Source organism: Scheffersomyces xylosifermentans (assembly GCF_036884685.1).
Source record: "Scheffersomyces xylosifermentans strain CBS 12540 chromosome Unknown RJT20scaffold_4, whole genome shotgun sequence".
NCBI classification, from domain to species: domain Eukaryota; kingdom Fungi; phylum Ascomycota; class Pichiomycetes; order Serinales; family Debaryomycetaceae; genus Scheffersomyces; species Scheffersomyces xylosifermentans.
Genome location: NW_027042942.1, coordinates 426846 through 453073, shown reverse-complemented (window position 1 = coordinate 453073; position 26228 = coordinate 426846). Strand labels below are relative to the sequence as shown.

At 40.0% G+C, this 26228-nt stretch overlaps 12 protein-coding genes across 12 annotated transcripts; 9 read left to right on the top strand and 3 right to left on the bottom strand. All coding sequences in view use genetic code 12, as the record gives it.

Annotated features, from left to right (window-relative positions):
- Positions 1-3740: 3740 nt before the first annotated feature.
- Positions 3741-5054, top strand: XOG1 (glucan 1,3-beta-glucosidase; the record flags this gene model as incomplete). Its single annotated transcript, XM_064921620.1, has 1 exon — positions 3741-5054. One exon carries the CDS (start codon positions 3741-3743, stop codon positions 5052-5054), a length of 1314 nt encoding a protein of 437 aa, XP_064774196.1.
- Positions 5055-6963: 1909 nt separating this feature from the next.
- Positions 6964-9141, top strand: RJT20DRAFT_41741 (uncharacterized protein). The gene has a single exon (XM_064920064.1). The coding sequence runs from the start codon at positions 7220-7222 to the stop codon at positions 9062-9064; it is 1845 nt and encodes a 614-aa protein (XP_064774195.1). The 5' UTR covers positions 6964-7219; the 3' UTR covers positions 9065-9141.
- Positions 9142-9218: 77 nt separating this feature from the next.
- On the bottom strand, positions 9219-9602 carry RJT20DRAFT_5517 (uncharacterized protein; the record flags this gene model as incomplete). Its single annotated transcript, XM_064920641.1, has 1 exon — positions 9219-9602. One exon carries the CDS (start codon positions 9600-9602, stop codon positions 9219-9221), a length of 384 nt encoding a protein of 127 aa, XP_064774194.1.
- Positions 9603-10350: 748 nt separating this feature from the next.
- On the top strand, positions 10351-11557 carry RJT20DRAFT_127915 (uncharacterized protein). Its single transcript, XM_064917126.1, has one exon. The coding sequence runs from the start codon at positions 10789-10791 to the stop codon at positions 11314-11316; it is 528 nt and encodes a 175-aa protein (XP_064774193.1). The 5' UTR covers positions 10351-10788; the 3' UTR covers positions 11317-11557.
- A 123-nt stretch (positions 11558-11680) lies between these two features.
- Positions 11681-13266, top strand: MST1 (threonine--tRNA ligase). The gene has a single exon (XM_064917125.1). It carries the CDS (start codon positions 11726-11728, stop codon positions 13163-13165), a length of 1440 nt encoding a protein of 479 aa, XP_064774192.1. The 5' UTR covers positions 11681-11725; the 3' UTR covers positions 13166-13266.
- On the bottom strand, positions 13267-14735 carry CDC73 (Cdc73p). The gene has a single exon (XM_064917124.1). The coding sequence runs from the start codon at positions 14493-14495 to the stop codon at positions 13353-13355; it is 1143 nt and encodes a 380-aa protein (XP_064774191.1). The 5' UTR covers positions 14496-14735; the 3' UTR covers positions 13267-13352.
- A 1004-nt stretch (positions 14736-15739) lies between these two features.
- On the top strand, positions 15740-17336 carry RJT20DRAFT_127911 (protein kinase regulatory subunit). The gene has a single exon (XM_064917123.1). It carries the CDS (start codon positions 15793-15795, stop codon positions 17266-17268), a length of 1476 nt encoding a protein of 491 aa, XP_064774190.1. The 5' UTR covers positions 15740-15792; the 3' UTR covers positions 17269-17336.
- A 277-nt stretch (positions 17337-17613) lies between these two features.
- On the top strand, positions 17614-20075 carry RJT20DRAFT_41731 (mRNA splicing protein). The gene has a single exon (XM_064920062.1). It carries the CDS (start codon positions 17676-17678, stop codon positions 19956-19958), a length of 2283 nt encoding a protein of 760 aa, XP_064774189.1. The 5' UTR covers positions 17614-17675; the 3' UTR covers positions 19959-20075.
- Positions 20076-20704, top strand: RJT20DRAFT_41732 (uncharacterized protein). The gene has a single exon (XM_064920063.1). It carries the CDS (start codon positions 20192-20194, stop codon positions 20600-20602), a length of 411 nt encoding a protein of 136 aa, XP_064774188.1. The 5' UTR covers positions 20076-20191; the 3' UTR covers positions 20603-20704.
- Positions 20705-21026: 322 nt separating this feature from the next.
- MIA40 (Mia40p) lies at positions 21027-22118 on the top strand. Its single transcript, XM_064917122.1, has one exon. The coding sequence runs from the start codon at positions 21090-21092 to the stop codon at positions 21840-21842; it is 753 nt and encodes a 250-aa protein (XP_064774187.1). The 5' UTR covers positions 21027-21089; the 3' UTR covers positions 21843-22118.
- YPT7 (Ypt7p) lies at positions 22111-23296 on the bottom strand. Its single transcript, XM_064920061.1, has one exon. The coding sequence runs from the start codon at positions 23169-23171 to the stop codon at positions 22380-22382; it is 792 nt and encodes a 263-aa protein (XP_064774186.1). The 5' UTR covers positions 23172-23296; the 3' UTR covers positions 22111-22379.
- Positions 23297-25263: 1967 nt separating this feature from the next.
- Positions 25264-25866, top strand: YKT6 (palmitoyltransferase; the record flags this gene model as incomplete). Its single annotated transcript, XM_064921579.1, has 1 exon — positions 25264-25866. The coding sequence occupies one exon, from the start codon at positions 25264-25266 to the stop codon at positions 25864-25866; it is 603 nt and encodes a 200-aa protein (XP_064774185.1).
- Positions 25867-26228: the final 362 nt, after the last annotated feature.

The window sequence follows — 26228 nt, the reverse complement described above, 5'->3', positions numbered from 1 at the left end:
GTTTAACGTGGCCGTTGTGATCTCGATGAGCATGTACATGATCACTATTTATTAACTGTGAGATTAAACCAAGAGATCGAAGTTTCAGATCTAGCAAAATCAAGTCTGCTTAATCCAGACACTTGGTAAGGTTGACCCGACTCCGCGGAGATCGAAACAAAAAATGGAAGTGGAGGAAATTGATGCTCGAAAATACTAATGTTGGGTACACCCATGACGCAATATTGTATTTTCATGAGGGGGATGGACTAAAATGGCATTTCGATGCCGGCGGATCTATATTCCATTGAGTAGCACTGTCGTAAATGTGGGGTATAGATCGATATTTTATGGATCATAACTTTCGCTCTTGCTGGTTACAATTTTGCAGTGACGTCCACTTAAATAAAGTTAGCGCTCGGTGCATCTACCCCTAAATGTATATCATTAAATTGTCTCTGTAGATGAATTACCATATTATTTTAGGTGAAAAGGAATATGCATAGAGACTTAGTTTTGGTCCCATAGAAAGAAGAAATAAGAATTTCATACATTGACAAGAGCTCACATGACTGTTAATAGATACAGAATGGTAAACCGCATTCTAAGGAAGATATAAGCGCTGTTCAAATGTTGGCAAATATTCCAGATATGCTATTGTAATACACTCATTCATTTAAAAATATCCAGCAATATAGTCATTCTCACATTAACTTCTTGTCTCTAACACCTCTTTTATTTTACTTCCGATCATTTACTAGTTTCATAGTTTCCTCATGTCTGTTATCATGGGACGTGTCTTGGCATCAATTCCATGAAGAGGAATTTTGCAACTTTGTAACTTTTGTTTTCACAATGTCAAGAAGCAAGCTTAGTGAGCCCCTGTAATGTCTTACAATAGGTGTATTGTTGTTTTGTGGGGTGACAATGCCTTGAATGGCAGCCTTTAATACCTTTAATATTCCTACGTGGTCCTTCGCGTCACACGACATTTAATTGCTTTGAGATCATCTTACAATATCGCATATACACACTCCTTTAGGCATTAAGATGCTCCATAGCTCCATGACGCAAGGTGGGCTCCTCTTTAGAAAGCTCCATACGAGGAACAATAATACTGGTGGTCACCCAGGAAACCAATTTTCAATTGAGGATAAAGCTGTCTTGAAACTCCGACGATGAATGTAGGTCACTTGTCATGAGATAGAGAAGGAGAACACCTTCCCCAATTGACCAACCGGTAACTCATGTCCTAAGTGGCTACACAGAAGTGTTACTAGATCATCTCATCCGAAACGTGCTCTTAAATAGGAGTCAGGCTTTGGAGAAACAATTGTTTCAGGATAGATTGTTCGGAGCTAGATCATATAGAGGAGCATATTAGGGGGGTCACGAGTACGCCTCAATGAGTAAGTGAGCAATTGCAATCGTACCGCCACATTCTCGAGATAAGGTGGATCACGTTACACAACAGGACGGCTTACCAGATGGAGACATGTTTGACAGCTGCTGGTACTACAAAGTTTATGTTTACAAAGTTCAATGCTGGTGACTAATCAAGAACCGCGTTCATTGCAGTTAAAACTACGATCAAGCACCTAGAAAGTTTAAATGTCTCGTACAACAATCTGCGTTATTTTGACGTCTATTGAAGCAGAAGCTCTCCCAAACCATATCTTTTTTGGTAGTAGTTACAATACTCGAAAGGTGCACGAGGTCTAGCTGCACGAAGTGCATGATTGTTCTGGACAGGCATATAAACAGGTGGGGCAAACTCTATCCATTAGATAAGATGGTTCTGGTTTGTATTTGTCCGAAGGTACTTTCGCTAAGCGTAAACCCAGCCAGCACATTGCGATAGCACTGAAAGGGGTGTGGTTGTCAACCGGACCAACGAACAACACGCGATCACTGCCCATTTGCTTCTGTAATTTTTAAAGAATTCCCTCTGCTGCGATGAGATGAGATCGAATCTTGTTTATTTTGAATCAACAGGCGGAGCCTGACGCTGCCATTTCGTACTGCGATGGCAGTGGCATTGGTTCCGTGGGTCTACGCATTCTTCCTTCCACTGCACTCTCATCAAGAGGCTGGCTCTTGCGGATAGACAAAACATATAGCTGGCTATCCTGCATGAGTGATGCCCCTGTGGGCCTACAATCACGCATATGACAGGAAACAAAGCGCGTTGAGCAAAGGTTATTCCAAGATAATATTGCTTGGTTGATCCACTTACACTATTTCCGTGAGCGGTGGAAATCACTAGGCAAGAGAATTATTATCATGGTAAGATAGTTTAGCGTCGTTTCTTTTCATATTTTTCGAGAGAATTTTATTTCGGGAAAAAACGAAGCCGCAATTCTAGACCGACGTTGGATCAAGTGTCGTATTACCATGTAGGAATTAATGAAACATTACTAGGGATGCGATGGAATTGTATGATGGTAGACGTCGGAGATGAGATGAGTTCCGCCAGGATGCTAGTATTAGGAGCTTCGCACATGTACAAAGCGCATAAGTCAAAGTGCATAGACCACCCCCTTGGAACCACGATCCATTCACTGGAAGGCTGAATGAGCCATTGTATGCATGTCCATTATCGCAATGCACCACACGTACCGATTCAGTAAGCATTTCTCTCCTTTTATCTGGATGGTTAGCATGGCGAGGCATACTAGTCCTAAACAATGCGTTGTTACCGTGAATAAGCCATCTATCGGTCGGAGGCCAGTAATCTCAAGATGTGGATGTGTCTATTAATACACTTCATATATTTAGAAAATAAAAACAAATATTAGGCATACAGAAGCTTAAACCTAGGTAGAGACTCTTTTACTACGTTATAATAATGATAGGTGCTACTAACTTATGTACGTATATCCCTTACACGAGGACGGTGGGATTATGACGTAGTATTATCACTACAAAGTGGCCACCCAAGGGGCCACATATAAATTATCTTGGGATTCCTCCTATAACCCTTCTCGGCAACTTGTGCACTTTCTACATTCTCTTGTTTTAAGATCGTAGACTCTAACAAGAATTTCAGGAATATACGCCAGAACGCCAACGCTCTAGGCCGTCGCCGATTTAGCAATTTTAAGTTTTTTGAACTACACTGGTTCCAGCACTAAAATTAAGGAGGTATTTGTTTTGTACCACTATTCGGCACCTGTAAATTTCATTTGAGATTCTGCTGCAGAAACTCGCTATTTGCAAAGGAACAACCGAACAAATCTGCACCCCCAACACCACTGACAACACAACCACACATCGAAGGTTACCGATATATAAATATACCGAATTCTTCGTCCCAGACTTTTTGTCATACTTCACTCAAATCAATAGTCATTCGTTTCTCTTTGAGAACTTACATCAAACTACATTTTTTTGGTCTCGTACTTGTATCGACTATCCTTTTATTAATCCGAGTCCGCACTGTCAGAATCATTCCGTTCCTCGTGCACTCCTTCACTCACACCAGATACTTAAAGCTCGTACCATCACTACCAGCCCAGTGTCTTCCATCACTTGTACTATTTTACCAACTAACGACTAACACACATCTTGTTTCACTATTGATTCACATAGTCTCCTTACTCTTGCCTTTCCCCTAGAAATCACCTGTAACCACCTTACTCCTGATTCTACTCGGCCAAATATTTTTTTCCCCTTTCGGTATCATTTTTTGCATTCGAAACGGCTAGTCGCACTTGACTACTCTATCAAGAAGCGTTAACTACTATAGAAGTACTTACAATATGATAATGCAATTGACTACTTTAGTCAGTTCATTATTGATCTTGTCCCTGTCGGCAGTTGTGTCAGCTGCCGCCATCGGACACCCTCTTTCCATGAAGAACAACAACTACAAAAGGTTGACCAAGAAGGGTGAATCTTGGGATTATCAAAATGACGTCATAAAAGGTGTTAACTTGGGAGGCTGGTTCGTCTTAGAACCATATATCACTCCTTCTCTCTTCGAGCAATGGGGCGATGATGACTCCCAAGTTCCAGTCGACGAATATCACTACACTCAAGCCTTGGGTAAATTGGTCGCCAGTCAAAGATTAGACACTCACTGGAAGACATGGTACACTGAAGACGATTTCAAGGGCATTGCAGCCGCTGGATTAAACTTCGTCCGTATTCCTATCGGTTACTGGGCTTTCGAGCTTTTGGACAATGACCCATATGTCCAAGGTCAAGTTGCTTACTTAGACCAAGCTCTTGAATGGGCCAACAACCTCGGATTAAAGGTTTGGATCGACTTGCACGGTGCTCCAGGCTCTCAAAACGGTTTCGACAACTCGGGTTTGAGAGACAGTCTCGAATACCAACAAGACAGCAACGTTCAACTCACTTTGAAAGTATTGAACGAAATCTTCGAAAAATATGGTAATGGTATCTATTCTGACTTTGTCATTGGTATTGAGTTATTGAATGAGCCATTGGGACCATCATCTGACTTGGACAAGTTAAAGAGTTTCTACACTCAGGCTTACTCTGACTTAAGAAACACCGGTTCGGTCACACCAGTTATTATTCATGATGGTTTCGAGGCCATGGGATACTGGGACAACTTCTTTACTGTGGATAATGGTGACTACTGGAATGTTGTCATTGACCACCACCACTACCAAGTCTTCTCTTACGGTGAATTAGTTCGTGACATTAACGATCACATCTCTGTTGCTTGTAACTGGGGCTGGGATGCAAAGAAGGAATACCACTGGAACATTGCCGGCGAATGGTCAGCTGCTTTAACCGATTGTGCTAAGTGGGTTAACGGTGTTGGCCGTGGTGCTCGTTACGCCGGTCAATACGACAACTCCGCTTGGATTGGTTCTTGTGACCCATACCTCGACTTGGGTACTTGGCCAGCTGAGTACAGGGTCAATGTTCGTAAGTACATTGAGGCTCAATTGGATGCATTCGAACAAACTGGAGGCTGGGTATTCTGGAACTGGAAGACCGAAAACGCCGTCGAATGGGATTTCAAGAGATTAACTGCTGCTCAGCTTTTCCCTCTGCCACTTACCGACAGACAATATCCAAACCAGTGTGGTTTCTAATCTACATGAATTTAGTCATTCCGAAACTTCATACTTATTGCATTGTTGGATAAATGAAGGAGTTCTTTTCAATTCAAAAAGTCGCCAATAGCAGACAGTTTGCTTTTCAATTTCGTTGTACTATCATCTTTTCTCCTTCATCACAATTACCGGGCTTTTGTCCCTGATACACTCGTTACATTATATACTTGTTTGCCGTTTGCAACTTCAATTCTATATTTCTAATATAACTTCATGCTTATGGCATTCGTTGAAATAATTTACTTTCTGATGTAGATCAGTAAACACTACAATGTACTTCTTCAATTGCAGTCAATCCTATCTTTACGTGCCAATTCTTTTGCTGCGAAAATGCTTTTGGGGGGCTCCTATCCACCCTTTGACCTGTGATAGAGAGACAGGAATTATAACAGGGCAAGTAAACACAAGAGAAATGGCAAGAGAAATGGTCGTCATGATCTTCCTTCCCATCACAAAGTTATCAGGCAACTTTTCTGTTGGTAAGTATGCTCCAATAACAGCTGTTTACTACTACAAGACATCACACGTTAAAGCTGGTTGCAACAGACTCGAACTGCACGCCAAATTGCATACAGGCACAACAACAGGAAGATAAAAACAGCAACGGGAATAGAAGAGGGTATACCGAAAACCCTGAAATGCGGCCATGATGTATTATAGGGGCTAATAATTATTATTCTCCGAGGGACGCATTACCCAAAGATGCACATATAGGAGAAAGGTTGTCAAGGTGAAATAGAGTATTGAAATATACGTCCAGGGCATTTGTTGATTTTTTTTCTCAATGTTAATGTTGTGTTTTGCTATTCCTAAGCCAGCATTCTTAATCATAAGATAGTGAAAACACCACATAGAATGACCTATGTTTACGTTCTCTTGTTTCGGGGTAAAATGTTCTTATCGTTTAATCCAGTCGCCTCCGTCGCGAGAAACATGTGTCTGATTTCTGGATATAGGCATACGCTGTTTCGTCACAGGAAGGCTGCTGGTTGTATTCAATGCGAGATACGGCAAATTCATAAACTGCTGATTTTTGGGACCAGTGTAGGTGTCACAAACTGATGCTTTATGCTGCCCTTGCATTCTTACTGATAACCATTATGGCTCCAAAAGATGTGCATCAAAACTTCAGTCAAACTCTCTATGCTGGATGTCGCCAAACAGTTGCCATTATCCTAACTAGGAAATTTTTGTTTAGCCTAACGCTGGGTGAAGAAAATACTTTGTAAAGCAGACTTTTAGGCCTTTAAACTTTCGGATATAATTGCTGTAGAATAATCAGTATATGCCAAGTAGATAAGCATCATATGACAGCATTGGTTCCAACAGCATAGGATGTGTCTTGTCAAGGTAGCATTCATATACCATTGATTTAAACTGTATGTAAACTGCGGAATCATCAAATAGCAAATGGGTAAGCTAAAACACACTAATTCTCGAACAACACTAGTCATTCTATCATAATTGTAGTTTTTTCGCTTCTGTAAGACACAGCCTTCCTTTTCGAATAGTAATTGTAATCAAATGAGTTTTATCAGTTTCTGGACATAAGGATAAGAATTTCCTGTAAGGGAAGTTATATGGATGGAAGTTCCAGGATTAAGGCTATAAACTCACACCCCAAGCCTGAACTTTCAATGCATGAACGCCATATGGACCCTTGTACTATTGAAGTCCGGCTGAGGTGGGATCTGCCGGGGTTGTCATTACTCACTCCTGGTAACTCGCAAGTCTCCGTTTTGCACCCATTCCGTTGTACGCAGTTGGTCAGGAGCAGCAAACAGGCTCTGCTCTTCAATGCCATGAATAACTACAGCTACCAGTGTTCTATTCATTTTTTTTAGGGTTTTCCTCAAGAAAAACATCCTACTCTATCCTAAACCTCTATCACCCTCTCATAGCTGCAACCTTGCCACAACCCACTACTGTACATCCATTGATCCATCCATCACCATAAAGCCATGCTATCTCCATGCAGTACCATACATGGAATTTTTAGAAGTTTTGCTTCTCTTAATGAACTGTAGAGAATACAACTGTGTTACCAGTCAGAAGAAGTGGTTCACATTAGCATTGGTTATCCTTAACCCTAGATTACTGTAGCGGCAGTGGATACATCTCCGGATTCCAATTTGTCCAAGAAAATGTTCCCAACTCGACTATTTGGACCATGCTGTAAATCCATCACCCTTGCCTCCCGACGGAGCTTAATCACCACGGCTCCAACATTTCGTTCTAGCAAAATCACCATTTCACTAATGAGATCGTATAAACCTGTAAATATCTCCCCAATACGTCTCTACAGTGAGTTTCAAAAGGTCCAAGGAAAGAATAGTGGTACGCGGCCACAACCAAGTCTCAAGAATCAAGATGCAAATGAAGGCGATGAATCGCTGCAAAATCAACTAAATACCAACAAAACCCCAAATTCCTTAGAGGAACCTCTCCATAGAAATAGACCGACTAAAGAACAATTGCTTGCCAGAGCAAATAACTTGTTTTCAAGATTAAGGATCCGATTGAAATGGCTTCTCAAGAGATCAAATCGTCCTTTCAATACTGATGATTACTCTGCCCTCTTTTCTTGGTTGGTGATGGGCAATGTAATAATGATCTTTCTCGCTACGACAACATTTGTATCATTGATTATATTTACTGCGAATACCGTTTTTGCCCAGGAATTTTTAGCAAGAAAACTTGGTGAGTTCATCACCAAAAACTCTAATATGACTGTCACCTTTGAACATGCAGTTGTTCCTGGTTGGTCCGATGGAAAAATTAGTTTCAGGAAGTGCTTTGTCAGTAAACGTCCAAGAGCCCCCAAGAAGTTCAGCAAAGCCTCACAAGCTGAAGCTTACGCTGCTAGTTTGACGAAACATGAGCAAGAGGAGGAAAAAGAGGACGACGGTAACTATACTCAATTTGATTTGACAATGGAGGAAGTCAACATCTCGTTGTCTTTTAATAAATGGGTAAATGGAACCGGAATTGTCAACACAATGGAGATGAAAGGTGTACGTGGAGTAGTAGATAGAACCCACGTTCATTGGGATCCAGATGATGATGCAACTAATTACAAGAACATCGCGGCTCCAGGAGACTTTGAATTCGAGGAGTTCAAAATGGAGGATGTTCTCTTTACATTAATGCAACCAAATGGGTTTAGGCCTTTTGAAGTTGCCATTTACAACTGTGAGTTGTCACGCTTAAGAAAGCATTGGTTGTTCTTTGACTTTTTGAATGCCAACGTCATGAGTGGTGCTTACGACAACTCCCTTTTTACGATACATAAAAAGCAAAGATTTAACGACTTTAATGAAGAAGGAGAAATTTCAAATGACTGGAAACGAGTTACAAGAATGAGGGTTGATAGCCTCAATATCGACCACTTGAATACTGGCCTCGAAGGTCCGTTCGGCTGGATTACTAGTGGAAGGGTTGACATGATTGGGGATGTTATGGTACCTCCCGAAAACAAAGACTTAAATATGAGCGAAATAGTCTCCATTATAGCAGAATCAATTAAAAAGGAAGCAAATAGATACAAGAATCCCGAGGTGAAGAAGCCCCCAAAGCATCCTGATCAGCATATGCGGTTAACCAGCAACGACGTTAATGATATTCTGAAATATTTCGTATTGGATTTAACAATTCGTTTGAACAATGTTAGAGCAGTGGTTCCATTTCAAGCTCCAGAACTTAGTTACATTAACTACGCACTTATCAGGCCGATTGTCGCATACATCAACTCGAAGAATACATTCATCGAGATTCACAACAGAGTAGTGAAGAGCATCCAGGATTTTAGTGGTTCATGGACCATCTATGATTCATTATTGATGGATGACATATCAGAGGAAGTATATGACAATTTTGCGGATTACGTAGCAGATGAAGAGGCAAGGCTCTTCAGGATGCGAAAGGTTGGCTTCTGGTCTATACAATTGCTATTTCAGCTTATAGTCTTTGGTTTAGGAGCATTGACATAGTACATAGGGCTAAATCTGTATATATTTTAGCTAAAAGAAATGAAGGAATGGTGATTGGAAAGTGACGAAGAAAAGAACTAAATAACCGTAACAATAAATAAGCAGCAAGAGCAACACGAAGGTGTGAGTACTCTGTAAAATGACTTCCTTCCTATTACATCCTTAACACCAATACCAATAACGACACGTAACATACAAGACTTATCACCGCCAATAGTAAAACTGAATTCCCGCTCGTCTTAAACATTTGGACATTCTTGTCGGGGTTATAGTAGGTATCAACGGAAGCAGCCTTGTATACCCCTATGAAATAGAGTAGCGATCCGTAAACAGTATATATAGTGCCAATTGGCAAGAACTCCTTGGAGAAAAGCTTTATGATAAGGATGGAAAACGAAAGACACCCAATAGCACTTCTAGTATACGCTCCTTCGTATGTTCTTTGGTGGGCCCTTACGTCCAACTTCAACCCATTGGAAAGGATATCTATTCTCGAAGGTAATCGTTCTCTCATTGGAGGAGGTACAGGGTCTGCCATTTCCGCTGATTTTATAGAAATGGGCCTGAAAATTCTAGTGGTAGACGATAGCTATCGGGGAAGCTTTACTATATTGTCAAACAGCGAAATACCCTCCAACTACTTGTAATCCCAAGAAGAACAGTTCTTCGCTAAACAGATCCACAGTAGAATGCTTAAGTGCTTTGATTAGTGTGGTGACTGTGTGCCGGAATATAAATAGTTAGGGTACACCTAAAAGATATAATGTAGCCGGATTAATTTCAGAGTGAAAAAGGACCAGCTTGGGAAGGATTAAGTCAACTATCTAATGTGTCGTCTCATAGTGTACTCATTCTTTCAACTTGGATAAAGACCAAAGAATTCAAGTCTTTCGTTAGGTGCATAGGCAACTCAAGTCGAAGGGAACACTGGGGTCAAATGTCGTCAAATTATCCAATCTACCAGTCCAAATCAGTAAGAATGTCTTGTTTAATGGAGATATTATATACAGGTCACCCATATCAGCACATTTAGGGGTGTTTCATTTAAATCAAAACTGGAGTTTAGACTTTAGGAAAAGAGGCTAATCTATATGACTATGGATAAGAATAAGGATCTACAAATTTGAGATATGTAGTTGTCTTTTGGGAGAGATATTAGAGAACATAAAAATTCAAGAAAGTCACGTGATACACAAAATTAAATCACGTGCCACGACTTTTTCTTATACATTAACTGTGAACAAGACACAGACAAGAAGGATTATAACTTATAGCAAGGGATTATAGAGGAAAGAGAGGTTAGAGATATTAAATCTATTGTTAAAGAGTAATACTAGAGCACAGGAAGGTGGAATAAATTAAGATAGAGACAATTTTTAAAAAGATTGCCATAATTTGTTGCCATCATTTTTACTAATATCTTACGTGTGTCCTATATAGATTGATTGACTTAAGGTAGTTTAATCGTCTGGATTGATTATTATCGATATTTAATATTAAACTTGGGAATCAGACAAGTTGAAGCAGCCCCGATCGACCATAGAAGCTCCAAAACTCCAAAAATTGTAAAATAGCAATTACACCGAAGTATACACCCGTCGCTGAAAGATTCATTTTATTTCATTCACTTCACTACGAATAAGCCAATACTACATTAGTCGTTGACTAGATTTACATAAATCAGCCATCTTTTTACCACGCTACAAATCACATAACTCTACACAATGGCTCCCCCAAAAAGATATTGGATAACAATTCCTTTAAATCCCAAATTCCTTGCTAAACTCCCCGATTTTCCTGTGCCCGTGTCGAAGACTAGGCTCAAGAAGATCGCTGCTGAAGAAAGAAAAGCTGCTATCAGTGCATCAGCTTCTGCTGGAGGCTCAAAAGTTTCATCTCCAGCTCCCGAGAACTCCAATTCGAATAATCTAAACGCTGGTAATGGAGGTGCACCAGGTGTAATCAGTAACTTCAAGATCAACTCTGGATTGAAGGAGTCGTCCACTTCTGGTTTGACAATGAATAGTATTTCCAATGGGCTCTATGCCTTGGATAAATCAGGAAAGCCCTGCAGAAGATGGGTAAAAAAAACAACCCAATTCAAGACTTTCAGCGGCTTCAAGGTCAAATACGTCTCGTATAAACATAAGGATGAACCAGAGAAGCGAAATCTGATCAGTGTTATAAATGAAGAAGAGACACCTTTGCCAATTTCGGCATCTGCCACGCCTGACGTCAAGTCAGAGGCATGAATATGGTTGGCAGCGGCTTCCAAAATGTATATTATGATTACTGAATGTGCTTGGAGAAAAAATTTACCATTTTATTTCTCCATTTCATCTATAATAACTCACCAAGCTTTATTTCCCTATATAGATTATACATCACATAAGTATACTTGTACAATAGACAATTCATATCGGACCAACAACTACTCAAGCACTTTACTGTATCCTATCATGGTCCCTTCCCCTACTCCCTACTCTATACACTTCTCACATCTCCATACTCGAAATCTTCCCTCCTCTCCCCCATAACTCACTTGGTTCCAGAAAGTGAAAAATGCGGTTATGGTTTTTTTTTTCAGCCAGTTAAAAGGTGGAACCATCTATATCTAACGTCTTTATAACTGCTCTGTGATAAGCTACAGCTAGCATAAAGATGTCGAGTATAGGAATATCGCGGACATTTGTGCCTGGCTTGCGGTCAAGCCGGTTTGCTGTTCCAATAATAATACGAAATGGGCAAATTAGACCGTACTCAGCACACCATTCTAAGGACGAATCTTCTACTCAAGCCAACCAAACGATTTCACAGAAACAATTATTGTATACAACAGACCCGTTGACACCAGGTTCTATATTCTTCTTGCCTCACGGAACACGTATATTCAATAAATTGGTACAATTCATGAAAAACCAGCAGACGAAGTACGGGTTTCAAGAGGTTATCACTCCTTTGATTTACAAGACAAAGCTCTGGGAGAAGTCCGGACATTGGCAAAACTATAAGGATGACATGTTCAAAGTAGTGGGAAATGACGCCTCTAAAGAGGAAGTGGAACATGATCATGAATATGATCATAGCCATGACGAAGGACTACACGACTATGGTCTAAAACCTATGAATTGTCCTGGGCATTGTTTGATTTTTAGTAAGTTTGATAGATCCTATAATGAACTTCCAATAAGATACTCCGATTTCTCCTCTTTACACAGAAATGAAGCTAGTGGAGCACTCTCGGGACTTACAAGAGTTCGCCGTTTCCATCAAGATGATGGTCACATTTTCTGTGAACTTGGCCAGATCAACCAAGAAATTGAAAACACCATAAATTTGATTAAAGACACATATAAGGTATTTGGAATTGGAGAGGAGGACATAGAATACTATTTGTCTACTAGACCAGAAGACAAATACATGGGTGATATAGAAACTTGGGACAATGCTGAGAATCAGTTGAAGTCAGTCTTGGATTCAACAGCAGGCAGTGGTAACTGGAAAATCAGGGAGGGAGACGGAGCTTTTTACGGGCCAAAAATTGATGTGTTATTGACTGATGCTTTTAAGAAGAAGCACCAAGTGGGAACCATTCAATTGGACTTCCAATTGCCACAGCGTTTTGAGCTTAAGTACGTGGCTGAAGATGGAACTCGTGATAACCAGCCGATCTTAGTGCACAGAGCAGTATTTGGATCCTTGGAAAGATTCTTTGCCATTTTACTAGACCATTACCAAGGAAAATGGCCCTTCTGGATTAATCCCAGACAAGCGGTTATCGTGCCAGTCAACGAGAGTCATATCGAAGTAGCGGAGTCCTTGCAAAAGCAGCTTTCTGGTGATATTTTGAATTCGGAAAGTAACATTTCTCCAATTACTGGATACAACTTTTACGTTGATGTTGACAAGAGAGCAGAGACAGTAGGATCAAGAATTAAGGATGCTTTACTGAAGGGATATTCGTACATAATCATGATTGGGGACAAAGACATCCAAAATGGCACTGTGGCTATTAGAACTAGAGACGATAGAAAGATCCAGAACCTCAAGACTGAAGAAATCTATAAGAAGTTCATTGAGTTGGAAAGATCCTATCAATGAGCCTTCTACTGTAAATAGGCTGACTATACATTCCTTGTAAATATTCTTTCAATTATAGAAAGCATCATAACCAATGTACGATAATGGAACTATTACAATAGACTATATTACTATGCTATATCTAAATATATACTTTTATACAGATATATAATAAAATACAAGTATAGGACCCTTTTACTTTACATGGTTATTGCGCTCCGTATCCCTTACTTACAAGAATCTTCTCAATCTCCGCCCAGAAGTCCTTGACGATCATCTTGTCTCTGAAACGCTTTGTACCTCTATCAACTTTTATCTCAGAAACATTCCAGTCTTTGATGTGTGGTGGGGTTGGGTCACCCTGGTAACTCAAGTAGAAACCAGCATATCTTTGAAATAACATCTCCGGCTTGGAGTACTTATATTTAGAAAATTGCCATGCTTGACCTGTAGTGAAGATGGCAATGACATTGTCCCAGTATTCTGGTTTAGTAAACTTGTCTACGTTGTCGACTACCATTATCTGTTGGGCAATTGGGATAACTCTGTCCGATTTATGATTCACCGTCACAAGACCGCCAGCTGGCTTATTACCTGGGTTTGGTTCAACAAACTTACCTTCTTCGAGGAATTCTTTTACATTAGACAACGACAACAAAGCTGTAGTTGCTGGCGATACAATTATAATTGGCTTTTTCTTTGGTCCATTGTTCTGTGAGCTGTCTGAAGAACCCGATGGCTTGGAGCGTTTCAATTGATTTATCAAGCGCTTTGCATCAGAAACCAAGTGGCCGAAATCGATATTCTTCGATCCACGCAAGGCTGCGTTATGATCTATTGAGTCTCTTTCGAATTGCGAGATTCTTTCTATCTGTGGGTCATCCAATTTGTGCTTTTTACTGGATGTGGAGTCAGCAGCTCCAGGAGCAGCAGAAACTGCAGACTTTGGCTTAACCGATTCATTCGATTCTTCATCTTTAACAAATGTACAAGAGTCGGAATTTCCACTCAACCAAGTGGTCAACTCGGTTTTCACCAAGAACTTGAAGTCAGCTATGCCGTTCTCTGAACACTCATTCTTATAGTCTACGATGGACGATTTGTCGTGCAACCAGCAGAAAACGACGGCCCTCAAGGTTTGGGGCTTTTCTTCATTATAGAAGTTTGTGATAGAGTCGAGATCGAAAACAGCGCTTTCTACTGGATCCGCTCCGAATTGTACATGGCTAGCTTCTTTGATTGAATCGGTTGTTTCTTTTGAGTCGGTTGAAGGGTCGATTTTCACAAAGATAATGGGCTCGTTATGAGTTGTTGCATGGTGCAACGCTTTGAGAGATTCCAGTCCACTCATTTTACAGTATCTTTTCCCTTTTCTAAGCGATATTTGCAAGACCTACTGGTAATCTAGGGAAAGACAATAAGCTGTGAACGGTTGGTTTCTTTGGCTGGAGTTTTTCAGTCGCTGATTGAAATTTGGGTATGCCTGCAGATAGCGCTGGCTCCAGGTTTAGTATGGGACATAAGAAGAACTAGAGGTGAGGAAGGAATGCCATGGGGGAGAGATCATGGGGGTATTATATATATAATAGGATGGAATAGTGATATCTGAAAGGATTAGGGGGAATTGAATTTTTTTTTTTCACTAATTTTGGGTATATTTTGGGTATCCTTTATGGAATGCTGAAACTTGAGATGTACTTAATAATGACAGATTTTCTTATGTATTGCACATTTAGCTGCAAATATTGACTATTAAAGGAGAGAAATACGGGAGTGAAATATGGGAAATATTCATAAGCATGAACTCATTTCATTTTATATTTTATTTATGCTTATTAAACTGAAGGGGTATTCAATTCTTCCCCTTTTGAATTGCATCTTCTATATATATACATATATATATATATTGTGTAATACTGCTGATACTAAATCTTTTCTTCTTGATTTCCTTCCCTTCAAAACCTCTCAACATCAACCATATGAAGAGTACTGTTCTAACAATAAAGACCAGTGTGCACTTCCACTTCAATTTGCAACTTCTTATGGTCATCTAATCTCTCAGCTGAGTACAATCTCTCTTTTCTCTCTCTAATTCGGTTGCCATGTGTCTTGAAGACCATTCAAATTCTTAAAAAACGTAATGTTATGACTATTGGTATTGAAGTGGTGGAGTTTGCCGTTCGCATTGGCACCCCTCCTATATGTGATATTTCACTTCCTTATCCATATCACTATTTAGTAGTAGCTAGAAATAAAGATTTAAATACTTTTGCAGTCAATAATCACATACGCAGACATCCACAAAGCCACAGGCATACAGACAAACAGACAGACATACAGACATAGTGACATACAGAGATACACACACACACATACACACTACTATAACCCAGAACGACAAACCCACACAATAATCTCTCTTACCTAACAGAATCAGACTACCACAACGATTACAAAACACTTCCCACTCTTACTCGCAGAATCTTATCTAATCAGTCTCACCACGAGCCCTGCACACATCGCAGCCAGACCCAATCGCTATCATTTGTGATTATCTAACACTCAAACTACCTATGTCACACCACAGTAGTTTGTCTAGTTGTTGATTTCTTCCTTCTCCCTATTACCACCGTTGTGTGAATCATGACATGCACCTAACAGTCGACAAAGCGACAGCAACTCAATGGGCCGAACAGGCCCAGAAAACTCTACAAACAGCTCAGAAGTTGTGTACTAATGCTCAGTCTCTGCTCCACGCTACAACATACCAATTGACATCTCATCTACCAGAGATCCTCGAAAATGCCGGTGATTTGTACGACTCCTTGCGGAGACAATACGAGATGATCACTAGGATTGTCGAGGCCTTACGCCGAAGTACACGCGATCAATTGTTGACCCGTTTACAGAAACAACACAGCATATTACTCACTCCAGCATTGGTGAATCTAGAAGAAATCGTACTGCAACTTCTGAAGACTCCAGTGCCGTCATTTTTGATTGAAAGCAGCGAAAATGAAGAAAGCGGCATTGTCGGCGACTCTGGAAGTGAAAATAAAACACTAGCGGATTTCATATCCACTGACTCCATCAACCTCTTGAAGAGAAATATCGATATTTATACTGCAAACAGTATCAAGATACGGCAGTTCCTAGACAAAAAATTACAAGAATCGATACTAGATCCAGTACACGATGTGATCGCCAAAAAGTACAACAAAATAGTCAACTTATATGATGAAATAATGCCATTACAACTTGACATAAAATCAGTAACAACTAATGTATCACCATTCGACTCCAACAACTGGATAGGAACTCTTTTGAAGGAAAATGCTTCTTTGGAGAATGAACTCGTATCTATCTTAGAAATGTTAACTAACCACTATGACCAGTGTACCCAAGGAGTACAGGTGTTCAAGAGTGGCAACTCATCTGGAGTAAATCTTGAGGTGCTACAAAATGACGCGATGGAGCTTCCAGAAGTATTAAAGGAACTTAACACGGTATATGACATCATAGTGAACAACGAAGCTCGGGCTCAAAAGTTTCTCAACTCAAATTCGCCAAAAATAGATACGTTAATATCGTTAATATTGGAGCAATTGGATTTCTACAGGATGTTCAAGTCTAAGAGCATTCCAGAGTTTATGGCGATCTTCACGGCATGTGAAGAAATTCTTATGAAGTCGCCTGACTCTTCAGAACAAGTACAAACTCCGATAGAGAGATTTACAGATACCGTGAACCAATTGGTGTATCATTACACCCAATTTTTGAACGTGTACAAGTCGAAATACTTGTTAGAACTTCATCATGAGCAGTACACATACCCAAGGAAATTTCTTGCCAAGTTAACCAAATTCTTGAACGAAGAATTGTACCAGCTTCAAGTGGACGAAAGGGAGAGAAGAAAAGCATGGCTTTCCAAGAATGGGGAGTTCATTCCTAAAGAGTTTAAGTTACAGGGAGAGCACAACCAACCCATTATATCACAGATCATCACTGAGGGCTTGGAGGATATCCAGAAGGAAGGTGAAGAGGCGGAGCACAATATTGCGCAGGAGAAAGATTTAATAGATTTGATAAGAAGTATGCGGGATTTAGATGAGAGAAGGTATTAATAATTAAGTAAATAGGTAGATATCTAGATGATGTTTTATATGAACAATGAACAAGTCGATAGTATGTAAAAAAGGGTAAGAACAGGAAAAGGTTCAGACCATAAGTGTAAAAAATTATAGTAGATACTTGCAAAGCTCACTCAACAGGAAGACATCCTAGTACCTCTAAGCAACAGCAATTCTTTATAAATCAAGATTCCACGATATTTATACCTTCATGACTTTAAGCTGCAACTTTCTCTATAAATTGCAGCATAGCTTATACACCGGACTACTGATAATATGGATTTTATGCATTTTTATTTCAACAGTAAATACGAAATGCATTCGTTATTCTTTCTATAAGATTAATTGTATAATACCACTGGTTGGTAGATACATGTGTAAGTATATGTGCTTATTGTGGGATGTCGTATCTCCGAGGACTTTCGTTTACGAAAGGTGCTGATGTAAATGGAGAGAACTCAAATAACACTGGCAGTGGTATGTCTATGGGAATGATGAGTGCTGCGAGAAGAGGCAGTTACTCTGATCTAGAAGACGAGGATGAGGTGATAGACGAGAAAGACATATCCACTGAGATGAAAAATGACCAAAAACCTGAAAAGGTGGGCCTATCATTTAATAATAAAAATGAATCCCTAAATACATCATGGTTAAACTCACCAAACCAGTCCCATCATTTGCAGACGTACGGAATAGGAGCAAAACTTTTGATGAAAATGGGATACCAGGAAGGAAAGGGACTTGGGTTGAATGAAGAGGGAATTGTAAAACCAATTGAAACAGCTGTCCGACCGAAAGGATTAGGCGTAGGCGGTGTTAGAGGAGAGAGGAAACGGTCAGATTCCAAAGATGAAGATATTGACATGCTCTCGAGCGACGACGAACTGGACATAAGAAATGTACCAAAAAGAATCGACTTATTTAGTGTAATTGAAGCACTAGAGATGAGAGATGTGAAAGTGCCCAAGAAGTACATCACTCTATCTGATAAGTATACACTGTCACCACATTCAGATCCCTTGTACAATGAAGTCAAAGAGACATTCACTTTACTCAACAACTTGAACGAGGAATTGGAACAAGTCGACGGACAAGAGAAATTTCTCACCTATCAATTGAAGGATTTGGATTTCAAAATGAAGAAAGAAGAAGAGGAACATAATATCGCATCTGCTGTTTTGAAGATTGTGGAAGACAGTCTGGACGCAGTCAGAAACGTCAACAGAGAAGATTATCAAATTCAAGCGATCACGAGAACCGTCAGTCGCTTAATAGAGCCAATGACGAAATCATACTCACAAATCAGGCCAATCTTTGTCTCTGTAATTGCGACTGTAATACCACGATTATTTGAAGCATACCCCAGCATCGAAGGAGGAGCTCCAACACCGCTTGTCGATGCTTTAACGGAATGGTCCTTGTTATACAGGGAAATAGAAACATCAAGCACAGGCAACTTGAATTATTTTGACTCATTATTGCTCACACAGATAGCAAGTATATTTCAAGTCATTATTACTTCAGATTCAACTTTGGACAATAAGAATGGCCAGCTTTTGAATCATATACATGATTGGACTTATGCTCCAATATTAATAGATCCGCAATTATGCATTAGGAAATTGATTGAGGATATCATTATTCCTTTTTTAAAAGATACATTGAGTGAATGGTCTCCACATAGTTTTAATGACAGTGCTCCTACATATATTATAGATTACATGGCGAGCTTACCAGAAGAGGATTATCCCTTTCAAGAGGTCATTGATATAGTAATCAAGAAATACTCGAATTTCATCGATTATGAAGTGAACGATTCCTTTTGGTACCAGAGTGAGCCCTTTGATACAGAAGCTGAAGAAGGAATCCTTAGACAAATTATTAGGCTAAATTCAGTCTGGATTCCCTTGATTCAGCAGGGAAAACTAACTTCTGGTGAACCATCAAAGGTGCTACAGGCTTCCTTGTTAAGATTTTTTACTTCCTATAATTATTTCAACCCACCTAAGATTGGTACAATACTAGGTGTTGTCTTTCGTATCGTGGAATCTCTTTTGAACGAAAATGAGCCACAGGCGCTAATTTTACTACAATTTGGATGGGGCAACAATTGGATAAGAGAACTTAGTAGAATATTGGACCAGACCCCCATTGAAGCTGCTAACTGGTATTCGAAATGGTATTCTTTTATTACTGGTCAAAGAGAAAAATACCACTCCAAATTAATAGAGATTTTTGACTGGTATTTTAATCTTGCTTTGGCCATTATAGCGGGAAAATTAGCAAGAGACAACATTCCACTACCTAAGATAGAGGGAAATATGTGGCCCACCGCTTCAGAAGTATCTCGCTTCCTCGAATCAAATGAAAACTTGTTGAATACTGAAGAGGTTGGTAGCATAGTTAATGTTCATGGTATTCCATCCTACCAACTAATGTCATCTTTCAAAGACGTCGTTGCCGAATATTGTCTCGAAAAAGGGATGCTTTTGGCAGTAGAAAGGAATCATTTCCACCTGGCTTTAGGGCATCCTTTGTTCACTATCCGAAGTGGGACTGGGAGCAAATTGTGGTGTTACATACACGATGATGTGTTGTGGGTAACTAGACTCACCCAGGGAGTAGAAGATGTTGAGTACGAGCCAATAAGCTTGGATTCCATCAAAGAGTATATTATAAGATAACTTTTACCATTAGTAGATTTTGTACTATTAGACTGTATAATATGTAAATATCATATCATTCACATTCACCAATCACTCCATCTCTACGAGATTTAAATTTTGCACCCAACGAACAAATCGAAGCCCGCTATCAGATGCCGAAAAAAGAATGAAAAATATTGGACCACCAGAAGATATTGAATTAAAACTCTTTCTTGGAGGAAGTATCAATTGTGCCCGCCAAGTCTACTGGTATGATGTTGTCTAGAGCAGTGAGAGGAAATATAGGAAGAAGTGTGCTGGCTGTTTCTAGTTTGAGGGCCTTTAATGGTTATTCATTTAGACACAACTCTACAGGTGGTGCTGGTAAACCATCTGGCAACGAAGAGTCTGGCGAACAGAAACAAGCATCTGGTATTATTGGCACAGTAAAAGCCAAAATCCAGGACACGGATAAGCTTTTCAGGAAAATAGGAGACGACAAAACACAAGAATCAGTCGTGGTGATAAAATACTTCCGTAGAATCGGGGTTTTCTCCATTCTCGTGGTGCTTGGAGCGATTGGTTATGCCAGTCAAAAGGTTGTACCTCAGGAAGAAGTGATTGAGATCGACGACTTAAGACAAGACATACGTAATTTCGGAGCTGAGACGAAAGATAAATAATGGTCTCAATCCGGCCCACACAACAGCATGGCCATTTGCTGGTGAAGTACCCGATTTTTCACAGCAACCGTCCATACCCTTGTAAATAGCAATTATATAACCCGCACCTCATAGTTAAGCCAAAATTTCGCCAGTTACATAGTTAATAATTCAAATGTATATCATCATATACCTCGAGGTATTTGCACCAAAAATTGACCAAATTCATCGAAATTCGATGAATATCCACCTTACACCAGTACAAACTAAATCCGACACTTTTCTTCCAATTTCACCATAAGAAGCACCCATTACCTCTACCTCTTCCATATATTTCCATCTCCAATCTTCACCGTTTTCTCCTGCAGACAGCCGCTTAGTCATCTCCGACTTCCAAAACGAACAAAGCCAATAAATGAAAAGTTGAATTAATGGTCACTGAATAGAATGGGAAAGAACACCATCTTTCTCGTTGGAAGTGTAGTTTCATTTCACTAATAGCATAATAATGTACAGATATATTGCCAGATCGACTTTGTTGCGCCAATCGGCCCAAAGAGCCAGCCAGAGATTGTACTCTTCCTCTCAACAGTCTTCCGCCAGAGGTTTCAGATCTGTGAGCAGCAAGGGAATGTTTGCCGCCGCCGGGTTGGTACCAGTTTTGGCCTACGGTTACTTGAACAGTACCAACAACAACAGCATCTACAATGAAATCGACCAGGAAAAAATCAAGAAAGACGTAAAGAAAGCTGCTAGCAACGCCACTGAGAAGGTATCTCAAGGAATTGAGACTGCTAAAGCCGAAATCAAGTCTGAAGTTGACTCTGTATTTGGAGGTGACGCTGCTGAAGAGACCAAGTCCGAGGCTATAGAAGAAGGAATCGTCTCGGAAACTGCTCCTGGCGAAGAAGAAGAGGCCGATCCTCATGCCGGTGCAGCTTACAACCCAGAAACTGGAGAAATTAACTGGGATTGCCCGTGTTTGGGAGGAATGGCTGATGGCCCATGTGGAGAAGAATTCAAGGAGGCATTTGCATGCTTTGTTTACTCCGAGACTGAACCAAAAGGAATTGATTGTATTAAGAAGTTCGAGGCCATGAGATCTTGTTTCAAGAGATTCCCAGAGCACTACAAGGAAGAGTTGTACGAGGACAGCGACGAGTTACCAAGCGCCGACGATGCTCAAGAAGCTGCTGTTGTAAATGAGGAAGTAGAGTCAACCAAGGTTGACTTACCGGTCACCGAAGGTAAGGAAATCTAGATGTTTGGCAAAGAATAGACTTGTTCGGACTTTCAACTCGAGGACCAAAGCATTGTGTTCCAGAGTAATTGGACAAAGGTGTACAACTTACGGGCCGGCTGTTTTGAATGCAGACAGACTATGTTTTTGTTCAACAAAAGTATCTTAATATAATGCTCAACCGTCCTCAAGGTTTAAAAAAGTGATTTATTTATACATAGTGATCATACTCATAACTTATATATTGTACATAGGAATAGTTAATATTATGATATCACCTTACTATTTTAGTGTAGCGCAGTCATAGAAGCATCCCTCTGGGGGTAGTATCCCGTATTACTAGTAGTAGAATGGTGGAGTGCTTAAGATGAATGTCTTTACAGTATTATTGGGTGTCCTCTTTAGCTATTATTAATCATTATCTAGTGCTAACTACTGTTGTAGTGCTATCTATGAGAATATCTATATCGACATTCTGCCAAGGAATGGAATGCATTATTCATTATGTTTTGGGTAACAGTCATTGCAAGAAGTCGTGTTACCAAATATTAGGGAAGTTCAACATGAACATCTCGAAGAAGAGGGACGAGAGCGGTTGATATCAACCCTATCGTAAGCACGAGCGATTCTACGTCGTCCTGCTTCCCCACTTGTGGCTGCTATGCCTACTCTGGCTACTTGAATGAACAATTCGTTGACCGAGTCCAATCTCTTTGAAGAAAGCTCCTTCAAATCGGTGCTCCAATCTTCGACATAATCACCCACGCTTACGCTGGTGTTAGCCGTTATGATTTCTTGAATTTCTTCCAAGTCTACACATCTTTCATTGACTTTGTCTGTTTTGTTTCCTACTATCACCACCCCTGGGCGTTCTACATGGCAGAATTCCATGAAACGCCTAAACCAGTCCCGCACGCTTAGAACGGATTCATAGTTGGTGATATCATATACAAGAACTACCACATCAGTTCCTCGGTAAAATGCTTGGGATATGGAGTTGAATCTCTCTTGTCCTGCGGTATCCCAAATCTGAAGATTTACTTGCTTTGGAGAAAATGAGTCGACCAACCGGCTCAGTTCTCGTTCGTCTAACTCGACTTCGTCATTTTCGTGTTCTAGTCTTCTTGTGGTTGATTGTTTTGGTGCTGAAGGTGGTACTGTGACCGTTGTTGTTAGGTAGTCTCCTCCTATGGTCGCTCGATAGGCGTTAGTGAATACATGATGTACAAATTGTGAACGGAGACAAGTTTTTCCTACTCCCAGGTCTCCGAGTAGAACAACTTTGAGGGTAGGAGGCGGAGCTGGTGCTGTTTTATCATTCGGGTTTGGACTCAGTGATGAGGATTCCATGATGCAAAATTATAGACGAAATGGCTGCAGAACAGACCTGATGACCTCAAAAAGAGGATATGGTAATGACAAAGTAGATTTTCAGTGGTGATATGCTGTGTGGGATCAGGTTTGGTAGTTTCTGATGGCACAGACTTAGGGGTTTCTGGTGTTCACCCCTTGTTCTAAGTCTTTCGTGGGGTATTTGATTCCTCTATTAGATGGAATTTATCGTCTGATTAGACGGGAACACTGTGGAAGGCCTTTTGAAATGCGGCAGAAAACCCGGTTCGTGGATCGAGGGATTGTGGTACGAAGCCCGGATGGTTTAGATGAAGTAGAAAACGCCCACACTGTTAATTACACTGGAGAAAACAAATCGTATGGTAATAATGGTATGTCAATTCGTGATCCTGAAATCAGACAAACAAAATCACAGACCGAGACAAATCGAGTGCAAAACAGTGAACCAGCTTATCTATGGGGAGGAACACAGGAATGGAGATTAGAGGATGTAGTGTAGTATGTTGGGGAGGAGGGAGGAGGGATGATATAATGGAAGCGAAAATGAAATGTATAGATCTATATGTAGATGTATAGATGTCTAATGTGTAAATGTATAAATGTTTGTATATAGTATATATATGGATGTATATGGATATATATATATATATATATTGGAAATTTATATGTATTATTGTTCGTATAGATATACATATCTTATATACAACTTCATATGGAAAGGACTGCCTTTATGGAGCATCTTTTCTCGGTAAGAAGTGAGGTTAGATGAAATGCCATAAATATAATATTATTGTAACGACGATAAATATTATTGTAACGACGATATTGGGCTGTTTGAGGCTTCCCTTTTTTTCTGCTGTGAAATGGAAACTGTTGTTAGGGGGTGGGAGAGGGAGAGGCTGTTAGGGAGTGGGGAGCTGAGTAGAGAGAGAGAGAGAGAGAGAGATGGTAGGGGGGAGGACAGTAGGAAGAAAGACGATTCTAAAGAAGGACCTTCGTCTGAAAAAGAGTTACGTTTTTAATATTCTGGATGATATTTACAATATCGTATATCCCCAGAAATCTGCTCTTTCTACAATATAATACTTCTCAAGTGAGAGATGAGTTCTATATGACAAGGAAACGCACCAAGAATGGAAAATTTCATACCCTGTTACTACAACATTCCAGACTACACTTGACTTCCGAATAGTGATGCTAGCGATGGAAAGTTAGCGAGAGAGAAATAAATTTAGCACGAAAGTGAGCACAGGAATAATCTTCGCCAGAGACAAAAGACAAAACCGGGAAGTGGCTTTAGCACGAAGAGGCTGACATTTTGCTCATTATTTGTTAGTTACGATGAGATAGAACCACTACCATGTTATATATATTTATATATATGTATATGAATTTTTCATTCGTTGTAACTTTTCTCTTCGATGCAAAACAACTATGTTCACTTCCCTTTCCACTCCTTCTCATTCTTAAAACAATACATCATCATCACCGTTGAAACTGTTTTGGTACTGTGGCTATCCATTTGATTCTTTTTAATTATTCTTCTCCTATAAGAGTTTCACTGGGTCTATCACAAGCCGAAGAAGCTGTTCATTTAACGACACACTGAAGTATAAGGTACGAACAAATTTCAAATATGCACTACTCACATTACCAATCTTCATGTTTCCTGATTGCAGTTTGCGATAGTGAACATCACAATTGACAAAGTCTACGTTCTTCTGAAAGCTACTCACAATAAACTATACACTACACTTTTCAATTTTCACTTTTCAATGTTGATAACATTCTTAAACTCATTTACCTCATGAAAACTTATACAACCTCCTACCTAAATTCAGTAAACAACTCATGCGATCAAATACCCCACTAGAAGTAAATTCTTAACTACCAAAACAGCAATGTCGCACTCTCCAGTGCCCTGGAACAATGCCTTCGCGACATCGTCAACCCAACTTTCTTTGCGTGTCACATTTGCGACATCCATCCAACCTCTATTTATCTCTTGCTTCACTATCATTATTCTTTACTCTACCTTGCCATCTTTTGTTGCTTACCCTAGAACTACTCGCCAGACTCTCCATCCACAATGAAGATATACTACATCGGTATCCTCCGCACAACCGGCGAAAAAGCCCTTGAGTTGACCTCCGCCCGTGACTTGTCCCAGTTCTCGTTCTTCGAGCGTACAGGTGTCTCTCAGTTCATGACGTTCTTCTCGGAAACCGTTTCCCAACGTACACAAGCAGGCCAGAGACAGAGTATTGAAGAAGGCAACTATGTAGGCCACACCTACACCAGATCAGAAGGTATCGCCTGTGTAGTCATCACCGACAAGGAATACCCAGTCAGACCAGCATACACATTAATCAACAAGATCCTCGAGGAATACCTCTCATTACACCCACAGCAAGAATGGGCTTCTATCACAGCTACCAATAACTCCTTGAGCTACGACACATTGGAGCAATACTTGAAGAAGTACCAGGATCCTTCTCAAGCGGACTCCATTATGAAGGTTCAGCAAGAGTTGGACGAAACCAAGATTGTTCTCCATAAGACTATTGAAAGTGTATTGCAAAGAGGTGAGAAATTGGATGCTTTGGTTGACAAATCTGAGGCTTTATCGAGCTCCTCTAGAATGTTCTATAAGCAGGCTAAGAAGACCAACTCCTGTTGTATCATTATGTGAGTCTGGTGCATTCGAAACAGAATCAACTTTGTGGACAAAAATGAAGCTAATAACGCCTTCAGAATGAACACACCCTAGGCTGTTGTTCCAAAGACATGATCACATTCAGAGTTGTGCTGTCTAATAATTTATCATTATCCTTGATCATTACTTTGAATATCATTTGTTGGGTTCTTGTTTTGCCACCATCCTCTTTGTATCTGTGTCAACTTTTCCAGGAACATACACTCATTTGAGGTCAAACATCATAGCACATAGACGGGAGTCATTTACATCTTCTATACTTCATTATAATCTGGTTTTATATATCCTTTCTTCTTCTAATGTCTATTAATTTACGCTACGGTAATATACACTATATT